The 20,682-nt window shown below is 41.8% G+C and overlaps 1 protein-coding gene across 7 annotated transcripts; it reads right to left on the bottom strand.

Moving 5' to 3' along the window:
* Positions 1-3,627: 3,627 nt before the first annotated feature.
* Positions 3,628-20,667, bottom strand: LOC148402049 (interphotoreceptor matrix proteoglycan 2-like). Of its 7 annotated transcripts, none has more exons than XM_088365643.1 (22): positions 20,543-20,666; positions 18,107-18,575; positions 17,462-17,628; positions 17,355-17,383; positions 16,611-16,643; positions 16,125-16,180; positions 12,059-13,314; positions 11,833-11,985; positions 11,620-11,678; positions 11,510-11,530; positions 11,175-11,407; positions 11,007-11,068; positions 10,740-10,935; positions 10,301-10,582; positions 9,105-10,099; positions 8,809-9,028; positions 7,368-7,578; positions 6,449-6,637; positions 6,175-6,370; positions 5,900-5,979; positions 5,655-5,707; positions 3,628-5,575 (listed from the first exon to the last, which is right to left on the bottom strand). In XM_088365643.1, exons 2-21 carry the CDS (start codon positions 18,420-18,422, stop codon positions 5,674-5,676), a joined length of 4,788 nt encoding a protein of 1,595 aa, XP_088221769.1. In that variant the 5' UTR covers positions 18,423-18,575; positions 20,543-20,666; the 3' UTR covers positions 3,628-5,575; positions 5,655-5,673. The 7 variants fall into 7 exon arrangements, with proteins under 7 accessions (XP_088221769.1, XP_088221759.1, XP_088221737.1 ...); XM_088365633.1 differs by having other exon boundaries at positions 9,105-10,582; positions 18,107-18,274; positions 18,344-18,575; positions 20,543-20,663; XM_088365611.1 differs by having other exon boundaries at positions 6,175-6,637; positions 9,105-10,582; positions 18,107-18,274; positions 18,344-18,575; positions 20,543-20,667.
* Positions 20,668-20,682: the final 15 nt, after the last annotated feature.

Genomic DNA, 20,682 nt, shown 5'->3' with positions numbered 1-20,682 from the left:
AAACAACAAACATCTGTCGACAGGACACAGCAGATAAACATCCAAGGCCGCAGCTGCAAGACATTCAGATGTGCACGGGAAATTCGTGTTACGTTAGAGAGGCTCGATACTGTTGCTTTGAATAGGGCAGACTTTACTGGTGATGAACTGACTGACAGCTGCAAGGACACGCTTCAACTCGCCTCTCGCAGTATACGACTGAATATGGGCCCTTTGCTTTCTTTGGCCCGTCACACATTGCCTCCGTGTTTCATCTTGTAAAACTGAATTGGTCCTCATTAAACCATTTAATAAGGTGTCACTAACACGCCCCCGGCCGGCTCCAAGCTTACGCTTCCCATCCTGGGCTCGTACTGCCTTAAACCAGGGGTGTCAAACTAATTTTTTTCACGGGCCGCATTGTTGTCATAGCTTCTTTCGGAGGGCCATTATGACTGTCAACCCAAATAAATTACAGTAAAAGCTACAAAACAAACTGACAAATAACAATTGACAATTTTCAAATCAGACGAGTAAAAACTGGTCAAATATTTCAAAAAAGATATTAAAAGTGAAGACAATTTCCAATTCTAGTAATGACACACGAATTTGAGTTGTATTTAACTTTTAAATTCAATACATTTGCATTTAAAAACTGTTTCTAAACACTTATTTATGTACAAGTTTATTTAGCCCTATGTGTAATACGTTCTACTTGAATCATTTTTTTTTTTACTTGTTCAAGCAGTGCATAGTGTGGCAGTGGATTATGATATAAAAATAGAAAATACCCGAAAGCTGAAGTTTATTAACCAATCCGAGGAGACTTCCTGCCAAAATGTGGGCATTGCGGCACGTGGATGACATCACGGTAAGCAACAGCGGAGCTTACATAACCTGCAGAACAAAGCTGCCTATTGTGTACCACAGGACTGGTCAGCATTTGAGCCCCACACACAAAGATTCCACCCGCTCAAGGTTGTCCCTCTGAGCATGTTCATCATTATCAACACATACTTTTGTTTGACTGCTAATTGTTTTCAGTGGTGGGAAGTAAAGAAGTTAAAAGCTTTTCACCTATTTACTTGTCAGATGACTTTACTTTTGCCTTTTTTTTTTGTCCAAATGTCTTTTTTTTTTTGTCTTTTTAACCATTGTGGATGGCAACGTCGAAAATATGCAATTGACATTTTGACTGATTGAGCTCTTGGAGTCTTATAAGGCAAAAGAAATGAAGAATCAAGATAATTCAACCTTGCCTGGATTTTATTTTTACGTTGTCATCTCCACAAATGAAACCACTATTACTATACTATTTATTTGTTATCAGTTATCATTAAGATCATTTAGCAATTGATGGGAAGATGCTAGGAACCGATCAGCAAACCATCTGCTCCGATTTACATGCTTCATTTGCGCACGGGTTTCACGAGCTGCACATCTGACTTAACATTTTAAAAGCACTATCCATCAGTAACCAGCTCGACACACTCGGTCCATCGCTTTTCCACATTAGGGGTGCGGTTGAGTTGATGAAGCCTATCCCAGCTGACCCTGGGCGAGAGGTGGGATACACCCTGGATTGGTCTGCAGCCAATCGTAGGGCACATACACACTCACTTTCACGGACAATTTAGAAAGACTTCAATAAACTTAACATGCGTGTTATACGGATGTGGGAGGAAGTTGGAGTATCTGGAAAAACATGCGCGCAAGCACGGGCTGTCGCCCTGATGTGCCGACAATGTGCGTGGAGGTTCAGTAGCACAAATCACATTGAGCAGCTAAATAAATATTTGAACTGGCTAAGTAAAATATTTCTCATTTTCAATTTAGAATTTGATAAAGATGCAAATAGTATTTTTTTCCAAGCGTTTTGGTTAAATGCCAAAATAAAATGTTCTGTGTAGCTGTTAACTGATTTCATAAATGTACACTATGCTGCCATATGATATAAAAATGACAAATGTTAGCCTCACTTTAGTTGTAAAATGGGTTTGGTGGTTCAGATTTTTTTTTCTGTGGGAGAACAAAAGGCTCTTTGAGTATTTAAGTTTGCTGAGCCCCACATTACAATATTTACTCAGATAATGGCGGGACTGCGTTTATTTACTCAACAGCAGATGGCGGAGGCATATAATAATAACTATTACAAGAACTGTATATTCAATGTATTTTTAAATGAAAAAAAAACTACTAAGGAAAAATAGAGAGAAACACCAACGTCATCTTAGATGCACTTTGGTAGGTGCTGCTGTTTGGATTAGCGAGTGAGTTCAAACGGGCTGTGATTTACTGTTTAGTGTCCGCTTCTTCTTTCAACAGTGGCCCCCCGAACCTGCAATTTGTGCATGTGCAAATATAGATATCTAGCTCTTATTAGTGTAAATAAATGAATGAAAAAGTGGAGCAAATTGGCTAGTGATTCTTTGGCTTGCCACGCTTTTGTGAATCACCATTCCATAGGCTATCGGCTGGCAGCCAGCAGCCTCCGCAGGCCCTTGAGTCGAGCCCTTGGGGTAATTACCTGGGCAATTGTCGTCTTTTTCTTTTCCAAACGCCTTGAACGCTTTGCCAGAACTTCAGTACGGAGGCCTCGGGATCCTGCCGCAGGAGACCAAAAGAGGGAAGCCAGAACACAGAAAGTTCTTCAGGAGCTGCTGGGAAAGCAGTTTAGTAGTCAATCAAATACAGGTGGAAAATTCAAACAAAATAGCTGAGACAAACAACTTCCAACAAACATTGGTTGTTCGACTCGTGTGTGTTTAGTTTCTTCAGTGACTCACGTGCACATACCCGATTCGGCTCCAACGTCCCTCTTGACTTGTCAGGTTTTCCAGATGAAGGAAACACGCGTGCGACAACGAGCGGTCCCGCATCTTGACATCAACACATCTCGTCATTATCCGGAGGACACACACTTTCCTTCCATGTGTTGCAATTTTGGAAAAGGATTTGCAGAAGTTGCTTTTGTGGCCGCCATCATATGAGTTTCTCTACTTGGGTCTGGGATGGTCTCAGGTCTGGAAAGCAGAGCAGCAAAGACCTCAGCCAATTTTCCACCGCAGCTTAAACGAGAAGTTTTGTGAGCAGACGCCAAACTCCGAGACGTATTCGCCACCGCACTTCCGTTTTATTCTACCCTTCAACCTTGTGTTCTTATTCTGACGTTCTGTATTGGTAATCATTTCGTCACAACTTGTATGAGCCAAACCTCCCTTAAATTGAGATGGCGGCAGATGTGACCTTTCACCTCTGCCGTTAAAGCTACATGTTCTTCGTGTGCTCCTGAATAAATGCCTGCAGAAAGCTTTTGCTGTCTTCAGTTCTACAAAGACTTAAGGGGAAAGGAAGAAACACACTTGAGTGTTTATGTTTGTATGTTTGTTATGTAACAGCAACAGACCACCTTGTGGTCGGGGCGGGCGAGCGGGAAACAACGGAATTTACCTTTAATGAGCAGTTACAGTACGCCTTCCAACTTCCTGTTGGACGGACGGAGGGTCGGCTGGATGGAGATGCAAAATCATAACCCTCAAACAAAACTAAAAAACATGTTTAGTTTGGTCAAATCATTGAGTGCCAGGAGCAAACACATTTCTCCTTTGCGTGCATGTAAATATGTCAGTGAGTCATAAGGAGACACAGTAAAAAATATTTTCATTTTATTTTAGAAAAGGGTGCTGCTCGCACAAACACACCGGATAGTCATTTCGGTCTACGATTGGACCGATAGAAAACATGATACAAAACACAAGACAATCTTCGGCAAAGCAGCTTGTTTGTTTCTTGTCCAACATGTAGACATCCAGACCAAGCATGTCCACCTCCGGTCCTCAAGGGCTGCTGTCCTGCCTCCCTCGTCTGACACGTGATTAAAATGATCAGCTATCAGCAAGCTCTGAAAGGAGCCTGATAACGATCCTGATCATTTCAATCAGACGGCAGGGAAAAGAGGCGAGACACGCGACCCTTCAGGACCGAGTTTGGACACTCCTGATCTATAGACAAACAAACCCACAAGGAAAGTCAATATAGGGAGACTAGATGTAGCTGTGCAAGAAAGTTTCAAGTATGCTTTGTTTGGAGTTTTAGGTAGCACAAATTTGACCGTAATTTTTTTTTTGTTGATAAAGTCTTTACCATTTATTAAGCCTTACGAACCCTTGTGCCTGAAAGATTTATTCACCAACTATTCAAGTTCAATGTGATCATTTCAAAGGTGAACTTCAGACTAAGTGGGAACATAATTAAGTTTCAACATGCTAAAAAGATTCTAATGTGATACAGACACACACAAAAAAGGTTCCTTTTTCCATCTTGAAAAAAGTGGATCAGAATTGTGGGTCTTTTTTGCTAAATTACCATTAAAATATAGAAATATATAAAACAGACATGTTTGAAATGTTATTAGTAAGAGCGACACCAGGTTATCGTTTAAAAAAAAAATGGAAATGTATCGCCAGGCTACTCTTCATCTACGACTGCTGTAAACATGCAGGGTGCATGGCTGCACTGTACAGGCGGCTGACCAGACCGAGACAAGAGGAACAAGTTCACTGATCCAGGTTGAAACGCGTAAGTTGTTTCTAGGGCCCCGAGCTGCTTCATGTCCACAAGCTAACAGAGCAACCAAGGCACTGAGGAGGCGCACGTCGGCCTAAAGAACAAACCCGGGAAAACAGAAGGTTTCTGGAAAGAGGACAAATTCGCTACATCTCTTGCAGAGCGCGAGCAGCATCAGAGAAATCAATTGACAGTGGAAGCAACAAGGACATGACATCACAGCAGCAAAAAATATTTAGGGCCTGATTTACTAAAGGTTTGCACTGGCAAGAGTATTAAATTGCCCTGTTGTTCATTTTGCAGATTCTGGAAGGCAGCTCCTTGTGTCTGGCTCAGTCCAGAACTCTGGAGTAATGGCAGTGGCCTCTACCATTTTCCATAGGATGGGGGAGATGCATCCAATTGCCTTGCACATAGAGTAAGTTGAATCATACAAAAAAAAAAAATCTGTTAAGCAATGCTTGTTTGCCTTTTACGAACACGTCCAACTCAATCACTTCAAATTTGATTGTGGGCTTGCGGCGCTCGCAAATTTTCCAGTTACATAAAGTGCAAAACCCTCTTTTAATTATAGTCACCACTTTTATACTTGTTGCCAACAAGGCTCAATCTGTTAGAGTGAATGAACAAAATAACACAATTTGGTGCCCGCTAGATGTGATCTTAGTGAATCAGGCCCTTGAAGTGAAGCAAGAAAGGGAAGGAGAAAATCTAATAAGTTGAAAGAAACAAATGAAACCAGCCAACAACAACCAAAAGATCAGACACGGCCGTGAATAGGGCCAATATTCAAAAGTTGCCTTGCCAAAAACAAAAAAAAAAAAAAGGAAAACTCTCATCACCACCCAGTCCAATCAGGAATTACGCCCGCGCAAGTCAGCACTTTGACAGTCGCAAGCAAAGGCAGCTGACTTTGTAGAAAGATGGTAGTTAACCTAACCAATGTTCGTCTACTTCAGGGAGCGATTTGAACACTCAAGATTGCCAGTAAATGAATCAGGTTCATGGCGACTGGTACATTGGGGCCACCCTGAAGAAACAATGATTGAGTAAAGTAATGAGGAAAAAGTGAAGTATAAAATTAACAATGAACAGAATGACTTTAGTACCCTTTAAGCTTGCAACCCGTTATGTGGTCGAGCTGCCTCGTCGTTCCAGGTATCTGCTCCATGGAAAAAATAAATAAAAAATACAAAACAAAATAATGATGTTGAAGAATGCCATAAAAGTTACAGATTTACATTAAACACCAAATTGAATCAAAGTTCATTTGGAATTAGTAGGATTTCATTTTTAAATTAGTAAATAACGACTTTGAATTCCATTAGTAGCTTTTAATAGTGGAATCACTCACACTTGTGTCTGCCGCACAAAGTCTGCAAAATGTTGATCCCTGGCGCACAGCTCGATGAGCTTTAGACGCTCCTGGATCTCCTGCCGGAGGTCAACAGTCAGTGATTACAAGTCCATAAAATGAACCAAAATGGCTGAATTTTTACTGCAAAGCTCAAGTGACACAGTTCATGTGCCTCTCCTGACCATGAACACTTCTTATTTGCACCTCAATTGTGAACACTTGAAGATCAAAAATAGACAGTAGTACCCTTTTTACTAACAGCATACACTTACATCTTTGGTGAGCGTCATGTTCTGGTAGATATGTCGGACCTCCTCGCTACTGAGCTCGTTAGACGTGGTCGTGGGGCTGCTGTACTGGGGACGCTCGTCGTCATAGCGACGGTAGTATTGGGTCGTGACCGGGTCGCTCTCAAACATGGGGTTGAATTTAGTGGCACGTTCCAGAGATGGCACGCTGTCACCTCGTCTGCAAGACAGAAAATTCGTCACCTTGGCAACGAATGAACAAAGATACAAATGAACACAGAGTGACCACCGTACTGACCTCAGCGGATCCTCCATGTCGTCCGTGTCATACTGCTCACGCAGAGTCCTGGCCAAGAAGAAGATGATTCCTGCCGCGACCGCAAGGAAACCCGCGACTGAAGCAATGGCAATGCCGACCACCAGTGGCTCAGAGACGTATTCTTCACAGTGTTCGCCACGGTACCACCAGTTCTCTCCTACACGGCACCTGCGGGTGGTAATTCACAATGTCATCTTCTTAACTTAGCTTTATGTTACAAGTGGCTTTTTCTGGCTCGAACGCATGATGCCACCATTACCGGCTTGGGAGCGCAGAGCGCTGACCACTGAGCTAAAAATCTTGTCTGACAACTAAGTAGTCAGCAATTGACATTGCGGCGTAGTATAATGTAATTTTCAAATTGCGCTGACCTTCATTTTCGTCGATTAATGGACTTAATTTTATATTAACATCCTTTAAGAGTCCTAATCGCCTGCATGTATTCCAACGAATTCGTTATGCTTCCGGCATAAAAAACGCGTGACTCTCCTGTGCTGCGCTAAAGGGAATGAGAGCTTTTTGGGGCCAGGAGTCAAGTCAGCTGTGTTCACACCCACAACGGCGCAATTAACTCAGACCTCAGCCCTAATATCCAGTCTTTTTATTATCATGGTAAAGATGCTCAATTTTGATGAAATTAATTTATCAGTACGTTTATCATTGTGTGTTGTTTTGGTCTTAATTATGCGAACCACAAGCTCTTCCTTTCAAACATTAAATATATAGATACAATGCTAACAATGTACTTTCACATTTGACCTCTAACTGTGGGCTTATTGATAAAGTCTGTACAGTCGCACAATGGAAATAAAACACTGGTTTCGCCCATATTTCATGCAAAGGCTCTAGCCTAGGAATGTTGATACGATTATCATCTTTTGCATCAAAGTAGTCTGACCTGCAGATGGCGCCGTTGCCAGCAATGATGTCACATTTGCCATCATTGAGGCAGAAGTCTTCCTGCACGTCACAGATGCTCTGACAAGGCAGGCCGTCCACGCTCACATATCCAGCGTCACAAACGCACTCAGCCTCGCCGGACCACCGATTGACCATACACTGTGAGAAGGCATTACATGCCTGGAACTTACAGGGGTCCGCTTTGTCACCTAAACAGAACGACAGAAGGAGGCTCATTTGTATTAACTACTTCCATCTATCATGATGAACTCCTGTCACTCCTTCTTTGAAAAACATTAATAGGCTGCCCGATGACAATGCATTTGGCGCAAATCATTCTTGGAGACGATGACATCAAATAATTATTTGAAATAAGAACATGGATGGAGAATTTCTTGCTCCTCCAGATCTCTTTACAATTCTTGTTAATGCTCCCTGGTTCACCTTCCTTGATGTAGCTGATGCGTTTCCCACATTTATAGTTTCCCAAGATCTCAATCAAGTAAGATTTAAGTGACTTAACTCTGTCGTTTTACGTGAATCAACGGAGGTCAAAAAAGTAATGACACTATTTTAAGAGTGTAAGGAGAAGACATTACAGATTTTTTTCCCCCCAAAAGTACAGCAGAGTAAGAGAAAAAGTCATCAGAAAACCAAAATACCAGTAATAGCAAAATTTACCTAAAGACAATAGAGTATCCCCTAAAATGTCTTTTTAACAGGTTGGGAGCTGAAATGAAGATAACAGAGTGAACTGTGCAGACACAGGTCACAAAGATGGCGACTGACCAGTCTGACTCTATTCCGCTCACGTTCGTCCTAGACAGATTAATTCGGCCGCATGCAACCTGCCTGCAGCGCTTGCGTGTCAAGAGTCTTTGCAGACTGGAGTCCTCAATAATAACGTTAGTTTTTCCAATTGAATTAGATTAGCGTTAGCTCAGCGTGTTAACAGCAGATAGGGTTAAATTAGCAAGTAGTTGCTTCTCGTAAGCGCCATACTTTTTTAGTCATCAGGCAGTAGGCAGGGAACACCCTGAACTGGTTGCTAGCCAATCGCAGGGCACACAGAGACGAAGAAACATCCATACTCACACCTAGGGGCAATTTGGAGTGTCCAATCGGCCTACCAAGCATGTTTTTGGGATGTGGGACGAAACCGGAGTGCCCGGAGAGACCCCACGCATGCACGGGGAGAACATGTAAACGCCACACAGGAAGGTCAAAGCCAAAATCAAACCCACCACCCCTGCAATGTGACGTGCTAACCAGTGCATCAACATGCCGCCACCATTAATGACTTATTTAAATAAAATGCAAAGATGAACATTTTTTGCCACATTTCTGGCTTCTATGAACAACCATCCGCTATCAACTGTCACCAGTTGCTATCAGCAGCATTTTTACTGCACATTCCAACAAGATGTTCTCTGTCTTACCTGATTCGACATCCAGTGAGTATTTATCGATAGCCAGGTTCATGGTCTGGTAGGCAGTGTTAGCAAAGTCCTCAAGGATGAGGAAAACATTATTGGCATCACCTCTCGAAACGGGTTTGCCAAATCTCATGCGGCTATTGACCACAATACTGCCATTTCTGAAGTTGAGGATCTCTAAGTTCTGGAAATTGTTTAGGTTGGACTGCAAGTGTGGAACTAGCTGAAATAAACACAAAGTCAAACAAAAAATGTTATTCTTGTGTCAGGTTTTCACTCCATATTGAATCAGTTCTTACCAGTTGCAGAAACCGTTGCTCCAAGGCTTTGTATTCAGAGGAGCTCTTGTTGAAAAGGTCCATAGAGAATGCCATGTTGGTCACCCTGAGTCTGAAAAACACCGTCAGGGCTTGGATCGGCCTGGTCGGCAATGCAACAGCATCTAGCTCTGAGCCCTGTGCCCCGCTGGAGTAGCCGCTGCTGTCACCATCTGTTACCATGTTGCCGTACTGGAACACGTCAAGGGTGACATCCATGTCTGTCACACCAGAGTGCTTGATAGTCTGGATTTCGGTCGCTTCTGTACTGTCGCTGTTTTCCGGAAGCATTGAAGTTACGGTTTTGAGGACTTCCAAATTTGTTCCTAAATCCTCATCTGTTTTTTTTACGTTGACTTCTGACGACACTGTGCTGAATAGACCATGATCTTCATGATTGGAGTGCTCAGGATTAAGAGAGTCGTCGTCTTCAGGCGCTGAATCTGACACACGAGTGAAAGGTGAATCCTTCTCAGGAGAAAGAGCAATAGGGTTAGGGTCTGAACTAACAGGAGCTGAAGTGGTAACAGGAGCGGTGGTTGTAGTCGTTGTGACAGCTAAAATTTCATCTACAACCAGGTCTTCATCGAGTGGAATGACAGCTGTTGTTTGTTGCGTTAAGAGGCTAAGTTGGTCCTCTAACACTTCAACCTTATCATGATGGGTTTCTGGAAGTGGCAAACTGGGTTCTTCAGGTAGGTTTTCCTCAGGAGGTGATTGAGAAGGTATTGCCTCAAAGTGTGATTCTTCGCCTATAACTGTCATACCTTCTTCAACCGATGCCCCTTGTGTGGTTTTGAGAAAAGCTTTTGTGGATTCGCTTGTCACTGCCACTTCTAGGTGTTCATCTGCCGAGGTCTGCAGCTGAGGTGCGCCCATAAATGCCACCGAATTGTGTTGATCCGGCGTCATTTGAGAATCTTCATAGAGGCCAGATGCTTCCACTGTTTGTACCGACAACTCAACTGTCAAGGTGCCTATTGGTGAAAATACGGGTGGATCAGCGGTAGAGAACGGTGGGTTTGTGCTAATGTGAGGTGGAAATAAAACTTGATCCAACAATGGGTTATCTATGTCTGGCATAGAGGCCTCTGATGTAGGAAGTGTGTAAGTGTGTAACGGTGTAGAAGGGGTAGGCTTGAAACCCGTGACGCCATCCTGATTGGTTAGTGACTGACCAGAAGCTTCCATTGCTTCCTGGATTCCATCATCCTCTTCCAGATCCGGTGGTGGCAGGGACTCCAGATGGCTTTCACCATAAAAGCTTACTTCTACAGACTGAAGAAATTCATGCTGCCCGTCTCCCGAGAAACCAGAGCCAGATTCAAAATCCATTGTGACCTCAAGACCTTTCTGAGGAGGTGAAGCATTGGAAGCTTTATGATCCTCTTGGACGGGTTGGTTTTCAGCACCAGGAGCATTGCTCACAAGAAAACCCTCCTTTTCAATATTTTCATCAGCTGTCAATCACAGAAACGCACGATGGGAACATTAAACACGTCTAACAATGCATTGAGATGAATTAGTTTCGATATTAGTACGATCGAAGAAGATAACATGGGATAATATAAACAAGTCGGTGAACATGTCTGAACTGAATCCTTTACTTGAACTCACCTGCTATCCTCTCTGGGATCGGTAAAAATGTTGTACTCTCATCAACTGTGAAAACGTCATTTTCGCTCACAGCTTCACTCTTTATATCTTTCCACGTGGGGTCAAATAGGAACTCATCCTTTTTCGGATAAATGTCACTGTTCTCCATAACTTGAGTCGGTTCATCGGGTGGTCTCTCTGCAGCAAGGACGTTATCCTGTCCAGATGATTATCACATATTAATCAGAAGGATGAAAGATGGATGTTTGTGTATTTGTTAGTAGTCACCATGTTGTCATAGATGTCAGCTGGTCGACTCGTCGGTTTTCCTGGAGGAAACAGATTCTCATCTGTAGGACACAGATGACAAATTTCAACAACTTGTGATTCTGAAGATTAATGTGAGTGTCAACTCTGCATTCTTAAGAGATGAAATCTAGATATGTATCCAGTCACCGTTCTCTGTTCCCAGACTACTGTTGGTCAGGAAGTTGTCTTTGCGTAGAGCTTCCGTAATGTAGTTGCGTAAATCTGTGATAGTGTAAACCACAGTTGGCTCCTCGGCAGCAGCAGGGTAGTTCTTCTCCACCAGGTTGTTCTGTAGCGTGATGAAATCCATCGTAGCATCAGAGATGCCATCACTATTCGCTGCCAAAGTGATGGCATAGTGGACGTGGACCACCAGACCCCTAAAAAGACAAAAATCAAACAAAAGCAAATCATTTTCCCACCGTTACCTAATTGCTTATTGCATATGCAGTAATTTCAACTCTTTAAGGTCGCAGACTTACCGTTCCAGGTCCTTTTGAGGTCTGACAACAGAAAAAAAACACAGAAAAACTGGGAAAAATGTTCTCAACACAAGTCTGTTGGCAATAATTTCAGCATTACAAATCTGCACCTGAATTCGATGACAAAGACATTCTTGAAGCCTGGCAGTTTCTCAAAGGCATCTCTAACCTAGAAATGAAAGACAGTGAGCAAAGATCGTTTTGATTACTTGATTATGGAGATTTTGAAGAAAAACTGCTGAACCACTAAGCATGAGCACAAAGACTTTCGAGACCTTTCAATTATTTAACTCAAAGTTCAACTTGGTTGTGAACGAGCATACCCTGCGGGTAAAGTGTCGAACTAGTTGCTGGTAGCGGACACTACTCGGGTCCCTCAAAGCACCATCATAGGATTCTTCTCTCAGTGTAATGCTCAGCTCCACCATCTGGTCATTCAGAGGCCTCGAGAAGGTGTTGTCAATTTCATTATGAAGCTGAATGTGCAAGACCATAGAAAAGATTTAGTGGGGTTGAAAATAATTCAGCTCTGAGATGTGGGTGACTCACCGAGTTCTGCTGGTCCTCAAAGGGAAGACCTAGCAAGTTGTCATCGGCCTTCAGAGGGCTTTCTGTGGAATCTGGGAAGTTGCCATTGTTGTATTCCACAATATATGTTGTCGTGGCTACCATGTAACTGCTCGGTGTGACCTCAACCTTGGCATCACTCTCCAAAGTGGCTTCAACAACAGCTTGATGGAGAGGTGCCTCTGTATGTATTCCTTCTCCTGTAGAGATGAGCTGGACATTGTCAGCAGGAACCTCTGCAAGATGTGTCTGGATACTTTCTAAATCCTCAGAGGATGGGCCAAGATCTTTACCCAGAAGTGCTTCCTCAATCACAGGAAGTATTTCTGTGATATCAACTTCAAGTGTAGAACTCTGCGTGGTCATTTCAGATGGAAGGTCCACCTCAGGGTCTTCCTGAAGTTTTTTCATAATTTCTTGCAGCTCTGATTCAGTACCTGGCAGTAACTCCTCTGAACTCTCCAACATGATAACTGGTCTTAGATCGTCAACAGACTCAGGATGTGACTCACCCATGTCCGTTTGAATTGGAGGAGTTTCAGGTTCAGAACTTTTAGTTGTGGACCCAGCCGTTTCCTCACCAGCTTCAGTGGTCTTCTTGGCAGATGTTGTGTCAAGGTGGATACTGTGTGTATCAGGTACTTCAGGTCCAGGTTCATTTCCTATGGATTGGTCAGTTACCTCCACGAGCTTCATATCATGTGACAGTGGTGCTTCTTCCACAGTTTCTGTGAGAATCTCTGACTCTGCAGCTTGAATTGGTGCTTCAGCTAGATTTTCATCTGTTTCTTCAACGGGTTCTTCTTCCCGTGCCTCATCATCTAATTTGGTAGTTTCTTCTGTCGCCACCATTGGCTCTCCCTCGTTTGTGGCACTATCGTCAACATCAAATGGATCGTTCATAGAACTTATTTTTGTTTCTTCAGACAGGGTGACTGATTGAACTGTATCTGTAAAAGCCTCCTTGGTCAAAGTGATGACCCCTGTATGACTATCCTCTTGTGGGACCTGGGCAGTCGGCTTAGAGATTAGCGTTACAATAGCATCAGGAGAAACCTTAGTGGTCTTGTCAGCGTGACTTCCGACGTTAGAGCCACAGTCTAGCGACTCATCTGCCGCAACAACAACAACAGTGTCATAGGTCAACTCCTCAGGAGTCTTTGTTAATTCTCTTTCAAGGACTTCCTCAAGTGTAGAGGGTGAGGGTGTCCAAGTTGTGGCCTCGTGACCAGGGGTTTCTTCGTTGACAACATCCAAGGAAAAAAAACAAACAAACAAGAAACACAATTTTTTTTAACATACAAATAAATGAAAAGACAAATTATATGGAACAAAGTCTAGATAAATTTGTTTGGTTCTTCATGCACAAACATAACAGTGTTGTCATGCTGCAGTTTGCGCCTGACAGCAATCTTCGGAGCATTTGAACTTCAGACTGCCTCGAAACCGTTTTTTTACAAAACCCAGACTGCACAGGTCATGAAGGTCCTGTGGATGTGATGACCCTGGTACTCGTCCAGCACTAAGCTCGAGAAGCCTTCAGCTGTATGTTCGCCATTGACCAGGCTGTGGCCTGTAAATAGGCTTAATGAGCTATTCCAGGCACAGGGTGCATGTGTTCGGGCACCCACCGCTCGCTGCTGCTTGTGGGGTGTAAGCTGAGTGACGACAACTGCTCACAACCAATTTCAAATCTGTGTGCACTTTTTTACACAACACATCTCCATCCGTTATTGGTGGCGTTTCAGATTTTGACCACATTGTCACTGGTGACCTTGGAAGACCTCAGGTGAATTTTGACAACCTTTAAAGTTGGGTAATTGTTGCAAATGGAGGCATGGTGAGACAGTTGTTTTACATTTGATTTCTTTCTGTGATTTTATGTTGACAAAATATTTTACGTCTTGATTCTCCCTCTGCCATATTTTTGTAAATCTAATTTGAAATTTGTAGTTATGTAGTTAGAGCCCATCAATAGCTCTCTACCTTGCCTCTTCCACTGTTCTCCCTAATTGACTTCCTCACTCCAACTTAATGGACGAGTGATAAAACAGAAATCAATCCTAACCAAGCCTAGCCAAAGGGAAATGTTTGGTGGTGACACCCCTGCCGTCAGGTTAATTATCTTGTTTCTTATCTGTCCAAGCTTCTCAAGAATAAAAAATGCCAAATAACTGTAGGACTTTCTACAAAAGAATCATTAATTTTAGGACTTTTACTCAGGAATTAGAACGTATCATAGACTGAGAAAGCACTAATTAAAGTTGCTTATCTTGGCGTTAAGGTCTTCAAATCAGTTTAAATCCCACTTGTAAGATCGCTTGAGAGTTTAACATTTTTCAACACAACGTCTACCTTCTCCATCCTCGTTCATCTACGGTGGATGGCACATTGCTAAGTGCAGTGAAAAGACCTTTATGTATAAAAAAAAAAACAATCACTTTCCACTCCAAATTTAAAGTGTGCCTCAAAGCAAAAACAACCTACAATTTCCTGTTACCCAATTTAGACAAAACTATCAGAAGCATTTTTTCTTCGGGAAACATTTTTTAAATTTATTGTCTTTAGTTGATGCTTCAAAACTAGTGCATGCTTGTGACCTCGAGTGTGGATTATTGTCACTCTTTCTTAGCAGGCTGCTCCATCAAGTCGCTAAATACTCTCCAGCTGGTCCTACATGGTGTGGCACGAATACTGACCAACAAGGAATAGAGGTCATATTTCCACAGTACTACTTGCTTCACTACACTGGATCCCTCTACAATTAAGAATTCAACTTCAAATTTAGTTTATCATAAAGTAAAAAATGGTCAGAGCTTGTGGTGCCTTATGAATCTACAAGAGCAGCGGTTCTCAGACTTTCTAGGTCTTGAGACCAATTAGTGCCACTCTTCTGCAGCCACTCAAAATACAGCATTTCATGATTGGCCGCATCTCGGCACTGGTTTTGCGGTGCAGTTGCATGACGCGACGACAATTATGGCCAATCAGAATACGCACAGTTGACATTGCAAGTTGTTATAAAATCGTCTAACTAGTAGGGGCGAGTGGTTAATTTTTTGTGATGTTCAGGTCCTAGTCAGATTCTGAAGCATCAACTAGCATGGAGTGGCCCAGATTGAATTGTGTGCTCTCCAACATGCTAGGCAGATTTGGAACTTTCCAATCTAATTATCCATGACCTATTAAATAGTAAGTAATTTAACCTACAGTAATTGATTCAATTAAATATTTATCTATTGTCGCAAGCAAGAAATGCTGCACACATGCAGGGTTGTCAGATTTACAGTCGGCTATGTACCGTATACGTCACAATCATATCAGAGCTTTTGATAAGCCCAAAGCTAAGGTAGGGAGAAGTAATTGGTTTAGTATGTCTGTTTTATTGGGTCATCCCCATACGTTACATTTAATGATACAAAAGAAATTTGAAAATTATATTGTCAACCCCCAAGCTGTGGACCACCACGGAACCCAGTTTGAGATCCACTACACTCCCAAAGTTCACATTTACACGATTCCCCAAATCAGTGACAGTAGAACCGGATGCAGAAGTTTCACTTATAAGGCTTCCCTTCAGTGGAACCATTTTTAATCGTCTTTTTTCTGGGATCATTTTAAAAGCAGAGGTTTCTATTCCTCTTCCTTCTCAGGACTGACTCAGGTTTGTCCTGGGTCAACCCTTAAATAAGCTTCCATAGGTCTAGACTGCTGGGGAATCTTCTATGATCCAGGGAGCCTGTCTCTCTCACTGCAGCTGTTTGCATTCAAATTGTTTGCCTAAATGTATGCCCTTCATTTGAGTTACTCAACATCAGAGTTACAGTACGGTGATCATTATTTGCACTGTTCTCTCTTCCATTATTTCATTAAATATTTGGTTTTATTATTGTTTTTCTTTACTAATTTGTTTTGCACCATGTCCTTGAGTGCCCAGAAAGGCTGCTATAAATAGATATATTTAGCAGGATTATTATAATTATTGACAATCTTAGAAATAGTTACAATGAACATTATTAGGAATTATAAATATTAGGTGTCACTTTACCTGGCTGGGCACTGGTTAAATGTCCTTCAACTGGAATCCCTGGCAAACTTTCAGAACTGCAAGACACAAACACAAATTGAATAGGAGAAAATCTTCTTTTTTTTTTTTTTTTTAAATTTTGTTTTTAACATTCAATCTTTGTACAGATCTATGTATGGCAGGCAACAAAGCACAGCAAAAGCATCACACAAATATACATGTGAAGCAATCAAATGCAACGGAAAGTGATTTAAAAAAAAGCAACCAGACATTTTCTGTCGTGGATACTGTATCTAAAAATACTTAACAATTTTGCGGCCAAACTATTTTAATATTGAAAGTAGTTTTCTCTGCATCCCAACTACTTTAGTTGTAGCACCATAGTTTGTATTTGAGTTCTTCTGTCATCAGATACCGTAATGACGAAACAAACATTTAGAAAATTAAAAGCACGAAAAGGTACAGCCTGGCCTGCCGTATCTAATTAACTGATACATGGAGGCCTACCTGCACAGAGGTGGGCCTGAGCTGATGGGAACACTGCAGCAGGTGAAGAAAAAAAAAGCACTTTTTATGCTACTTGCAAACAGTGTATGTTTGTCTCTGTTCACTTCTCCTTACCTTAAATCATTAAAATACATACCATGAAGTCATTAAAAAAAATTCTAATTATTTTAAAATATCTATTCTAAAAAAAAAAAAAAAAATCTCAATATTCTATCAGATGTTCTATTATAGTGCCTAATAACAATTAGAGTATAAATATTTTTTTCAAAGAAATAAAAACAGCATTACTGAACCCTTAATGAAAACTGAGGTCAACAGTCGAAAACCATTCTGACTGACCATATAAGTGCAGTCGTTAATACAACTTAGATCACTTGGCAACCCAAGCTTTTAAGAGTGGAACGCTTTGTGAAAAATACATTTTGACCCAACAAACAACATCTTGTACTCATACACTCACTTGTGTCCAGCCATTTCCGCAATAACGGCTGTGTATTATTTTGACGGGGCGGTAAATTTACACTGATATGTGTCATTTCCTCAGTTATGTCTGACTAAAATTAATATTTACTAAAGTAGGCAAATCAAGCTGTCCAAATAAAATGGTATCACATTTGGTCTATTTTTCTGGATTGGAATATAAATAAACAAGACATTAGAATAATATTCAATCATGCATTGTTATTATCATCAGCACACCCCAAAAGCATCAAAATGTTGGCAAGAACGTGAAACTTTACTGACCTGCTTATGGGCGCCGCCATGCCAACCCTCTGAAAGAGACACCCAGGAAGCTCGTTAAACTTGTCGAGCTGAAACATGATTTGGGTCACACCATAATGAATACTCACGCTCTGAATGAGGCTGAGGTGCTCTTCCGATTGACTGAAGAACGTGCCAATCTCCTTGATGCTAATGGAGCCATCCATGCAGCGGCCCACCCAGTCCCGGTACTGGTCACGATCTGGCAGCTGGTCCCAGAATATCTTGAAGGCCTCCCAGACTGTCTCCTGGCACACTGGAAGACAACAGAAGCTCAAGACCAGGGGCCACCAACATGGGACCACATGAGTAGCCTGTGCTTCCTTGCAAGTGATGGGAAATTGTTATTTCCTTGGCACTTCGTAGTGAAAAATCATTAGTATGATCATGTGCCTTCAAATAGATGAATAGGAATGACTAAAGGCAATTATGACAAATTGGTTATTTCCAAAGTGTATGTCAAACTGGTATCTCTTCACATTTATCTATGCGGAAGAATTAGCTCACAAGCTCAAAAATGTTAGTGCAGCTTCGGGAAATCAAACTTCTGTGTGACATGGATTGGAAACGTAACCTAGTTTGTGTGACATCTGACCTCCCCGCCATTAGTTGACTTTAAGGATGCCAGACATGCCTTCTAAGCTGGTTAGCATGTTAAGTAAGACGTGAGCATCACGTATTGTGAAAATGCAAGTATAAAATGTCAAAATGGACATTGGTACAATGAGACAAACCTCTGAGGTGAAAGTAGTTGAGGTGGTTGGAGACAGCTTGGTCTAACGTCTCCTGACTGCAAAGTTTCACTCCGCTGGGAAACAGAAGGTTCCTTTTCCTGCGAGTCATGGATCCATGATGCCTTAACATAAGCTGCAGGTCTTCAGAAGAACCCTCCGTCTCATCACCTGAGAGCAGGAAGGAGGCACGGGTTGACCGCAACAGCCAAGTGAGAAGCCTGCCACTGCCAAACTGACCTGTGTCCATGTCGACGCAACCCGACAAGAGCAGCAGCCCTAACGTCCATAGCCACAACCCGCGATGCATTCCCGCCATCTCGAACCCAACGGCGCAGCGCACGTCCTCAGCTCATGCGTAACGTCCCTCACACTTGTCCAGACGTCGTTTGGTGACGAGATGGAGGGAGGAAGCTCGCCTGGTGGCTTCGTCTCAGGTGAGCAGATGGACACTTTAATCCTATTTGTTAAGCTGTTGGGGTGGATGAGCGTTAGCGGGCAGACGTTATTTACTTGACCCGGCTTCCTCAATTTGTTTCTCGTGTCAAGCTAGCGGAGCTACCGAGGCCGTCTTGTCTTTCTTTTAATTACAGTTGCAGTAGAAATATTAATAAGTCGTTTCTTGATGTATCGGTACTTATAAAGCTGCTGATACTTCAAAGTTTGTTCTTTTATAAATTCATTCTGTCGTAAGCCTGATTTATATCAGTTCTTATAAAGTTGCTGTTTCCGTGCTTTATCCTGTTATGTCAACCATTATTCTGTCATCTATGCCTCATGTCGTACAATATATAAAGCTACAGAGCTTTATATACTGACAACTGTGAGAAGTTGTCAGTGCGTCGAGCGGTCTTCCATATAGAACATCTAGTTTTCTCGAGTGCCCGGTCAGCAGGCCCTGCTTTCTGTTAATACTTGATAAAGACTTTTACTTTTCAACTTTTGTGTCATGTCTGGTTCAGGGTCCCTAAACTGTTCCACTCGTGACACAAGTAATAGAAGTGTTTTTTTTTTTTTTTGTCTACAGCGGATTTTAAAAGTCTACAAACATTTGCTCAAATGACAACTTTTGTGATCTCAAAACAAATTAATGCGGCCTATAACTTATTTTTTGCTTTCTAGTAGAAGTCTGGAGGTTTATTTCTTAACACTGACTGGTATTTGTGTTTTATGTACTGTTCAAAATTCCCTTTGCTTTGATTAGTGAGGCCCCACTCTCTAGGAAAGAAGACGGTTCCAAATCAAAATGCTGCCACCAACACTGTTTGCAGTAATATGGTCTTTTGGTGACAATAAGTGTTGTGTTAGCACCGAATGTTTATTTTAGAATCATGGCCACAATGTTTAACCTTGATTTCATTAGACTATATGAAATCCAGATTCATGATTTGGAGCAGTTTTCTTCAGCTGGACCCGAGGTCTTAGACAAGGTGGAGGGAATTTTATACAATTACAAATGGGAGTCTCTCTAGGGTTTCGGATAGGAAGCAAAAAATCTATATATACATTTGATTTATTTCAGGTTAATCAGAGGCACTAAGCGGTGGCAAGTATGTATTTAATAAGTTTGAATTGAAATGGTTAATTCTGAAGACGGCCACATGCTAGTTCAGAGGCTGTGCACACATTAAAATAAAAAAGCTGTAGGACAGATAATGTCATTAAATGATGGGTGTTTTTAATTTATTTTGGTCTAATTTTTTTAATATTACAAAATTTGGTAATTGAATTAGAGTGAAAACTTTATACGCACTCCTTATGAGGATAACACTCAGGTAAAATTAATATTTACCAAATTTAAAAAAGCTACATTCCCATAACGAAACAAGGGCTGCCAATAATTATGACGGGTTTTCCCCACAGTCAAATGAGCATCAGGTTACATTTAAAGAGAACATGAATGCGATTCCAGCTCCAAACACCTCCACTACCCCTTCGTCAACAAGAGCGGACATCTTTTATTGGATAATGAGCTTAATAGACACCAGGGGACAACCTCAAGTCCTGCAGTACACTGGTCTAAGGATCACAGCACAAAATACTCCACGTCACCCCCACGACGCTTGTTTTAGTTTGAAGTCGTATGGATGCAGCCGATCAGGATCAGTATCTTAAGGACAAAGATTATTTTTGGAGTCTGGGATACAAATCCGTTAATCTTCCGTTCCCATTGGGCAGATTAGCCAAGACTACGACGGGATGAGTACCATGCAGGATCCAGTTAGGACCAAAGAGGGCCAGACTGAAAAAAAATTGGCAAACTGATTTTCTGGACATCAGACGTCATGAAGAGCAGCAGTAAAGAGTGAAACTCTTTGAAATAATGTTTTGAAAGACTGCATAACAGATCAACACAGGGAGAAATGAAAAATGTATCTGAAAATGTTGTTGGAAGTGAAAAAAGTTTGAGTGTAGTTATAAAAAAAGAAATGGACCTACTGCTGGTTGATCCTGCTGATGAGCTGTAAGCTGATTGATCGTCTGCAAGCTTTTGCACCTGACCTTTCACCCCATCTCACATACCAAGAACACATTGCAGTTCCAAAAACAGAAAATTAGCAATCAAACAAACTGATGAT

The sequence above is a fragment of the Syngnathus floridae genome, chromosome 2, assembly GCF_059516105.1.
Source record: "Syngnathus floridae isolate MCC-2025c chromosome 2, RoL_Sflo_1.0, whole genome shotgun sequence".
Lineage (NCBI taxonomy): Eukaryota > Metazoa > Chordata > Actinopteri > Syngnathiformes > Syngnathidae > Syngnathus > Syngnathus floridae.
The sequence above is the reverse complement of the archived record's forward strand: the minus strand, read 5'-3'. Positions and strand labels throughout refer to the sequence as shown.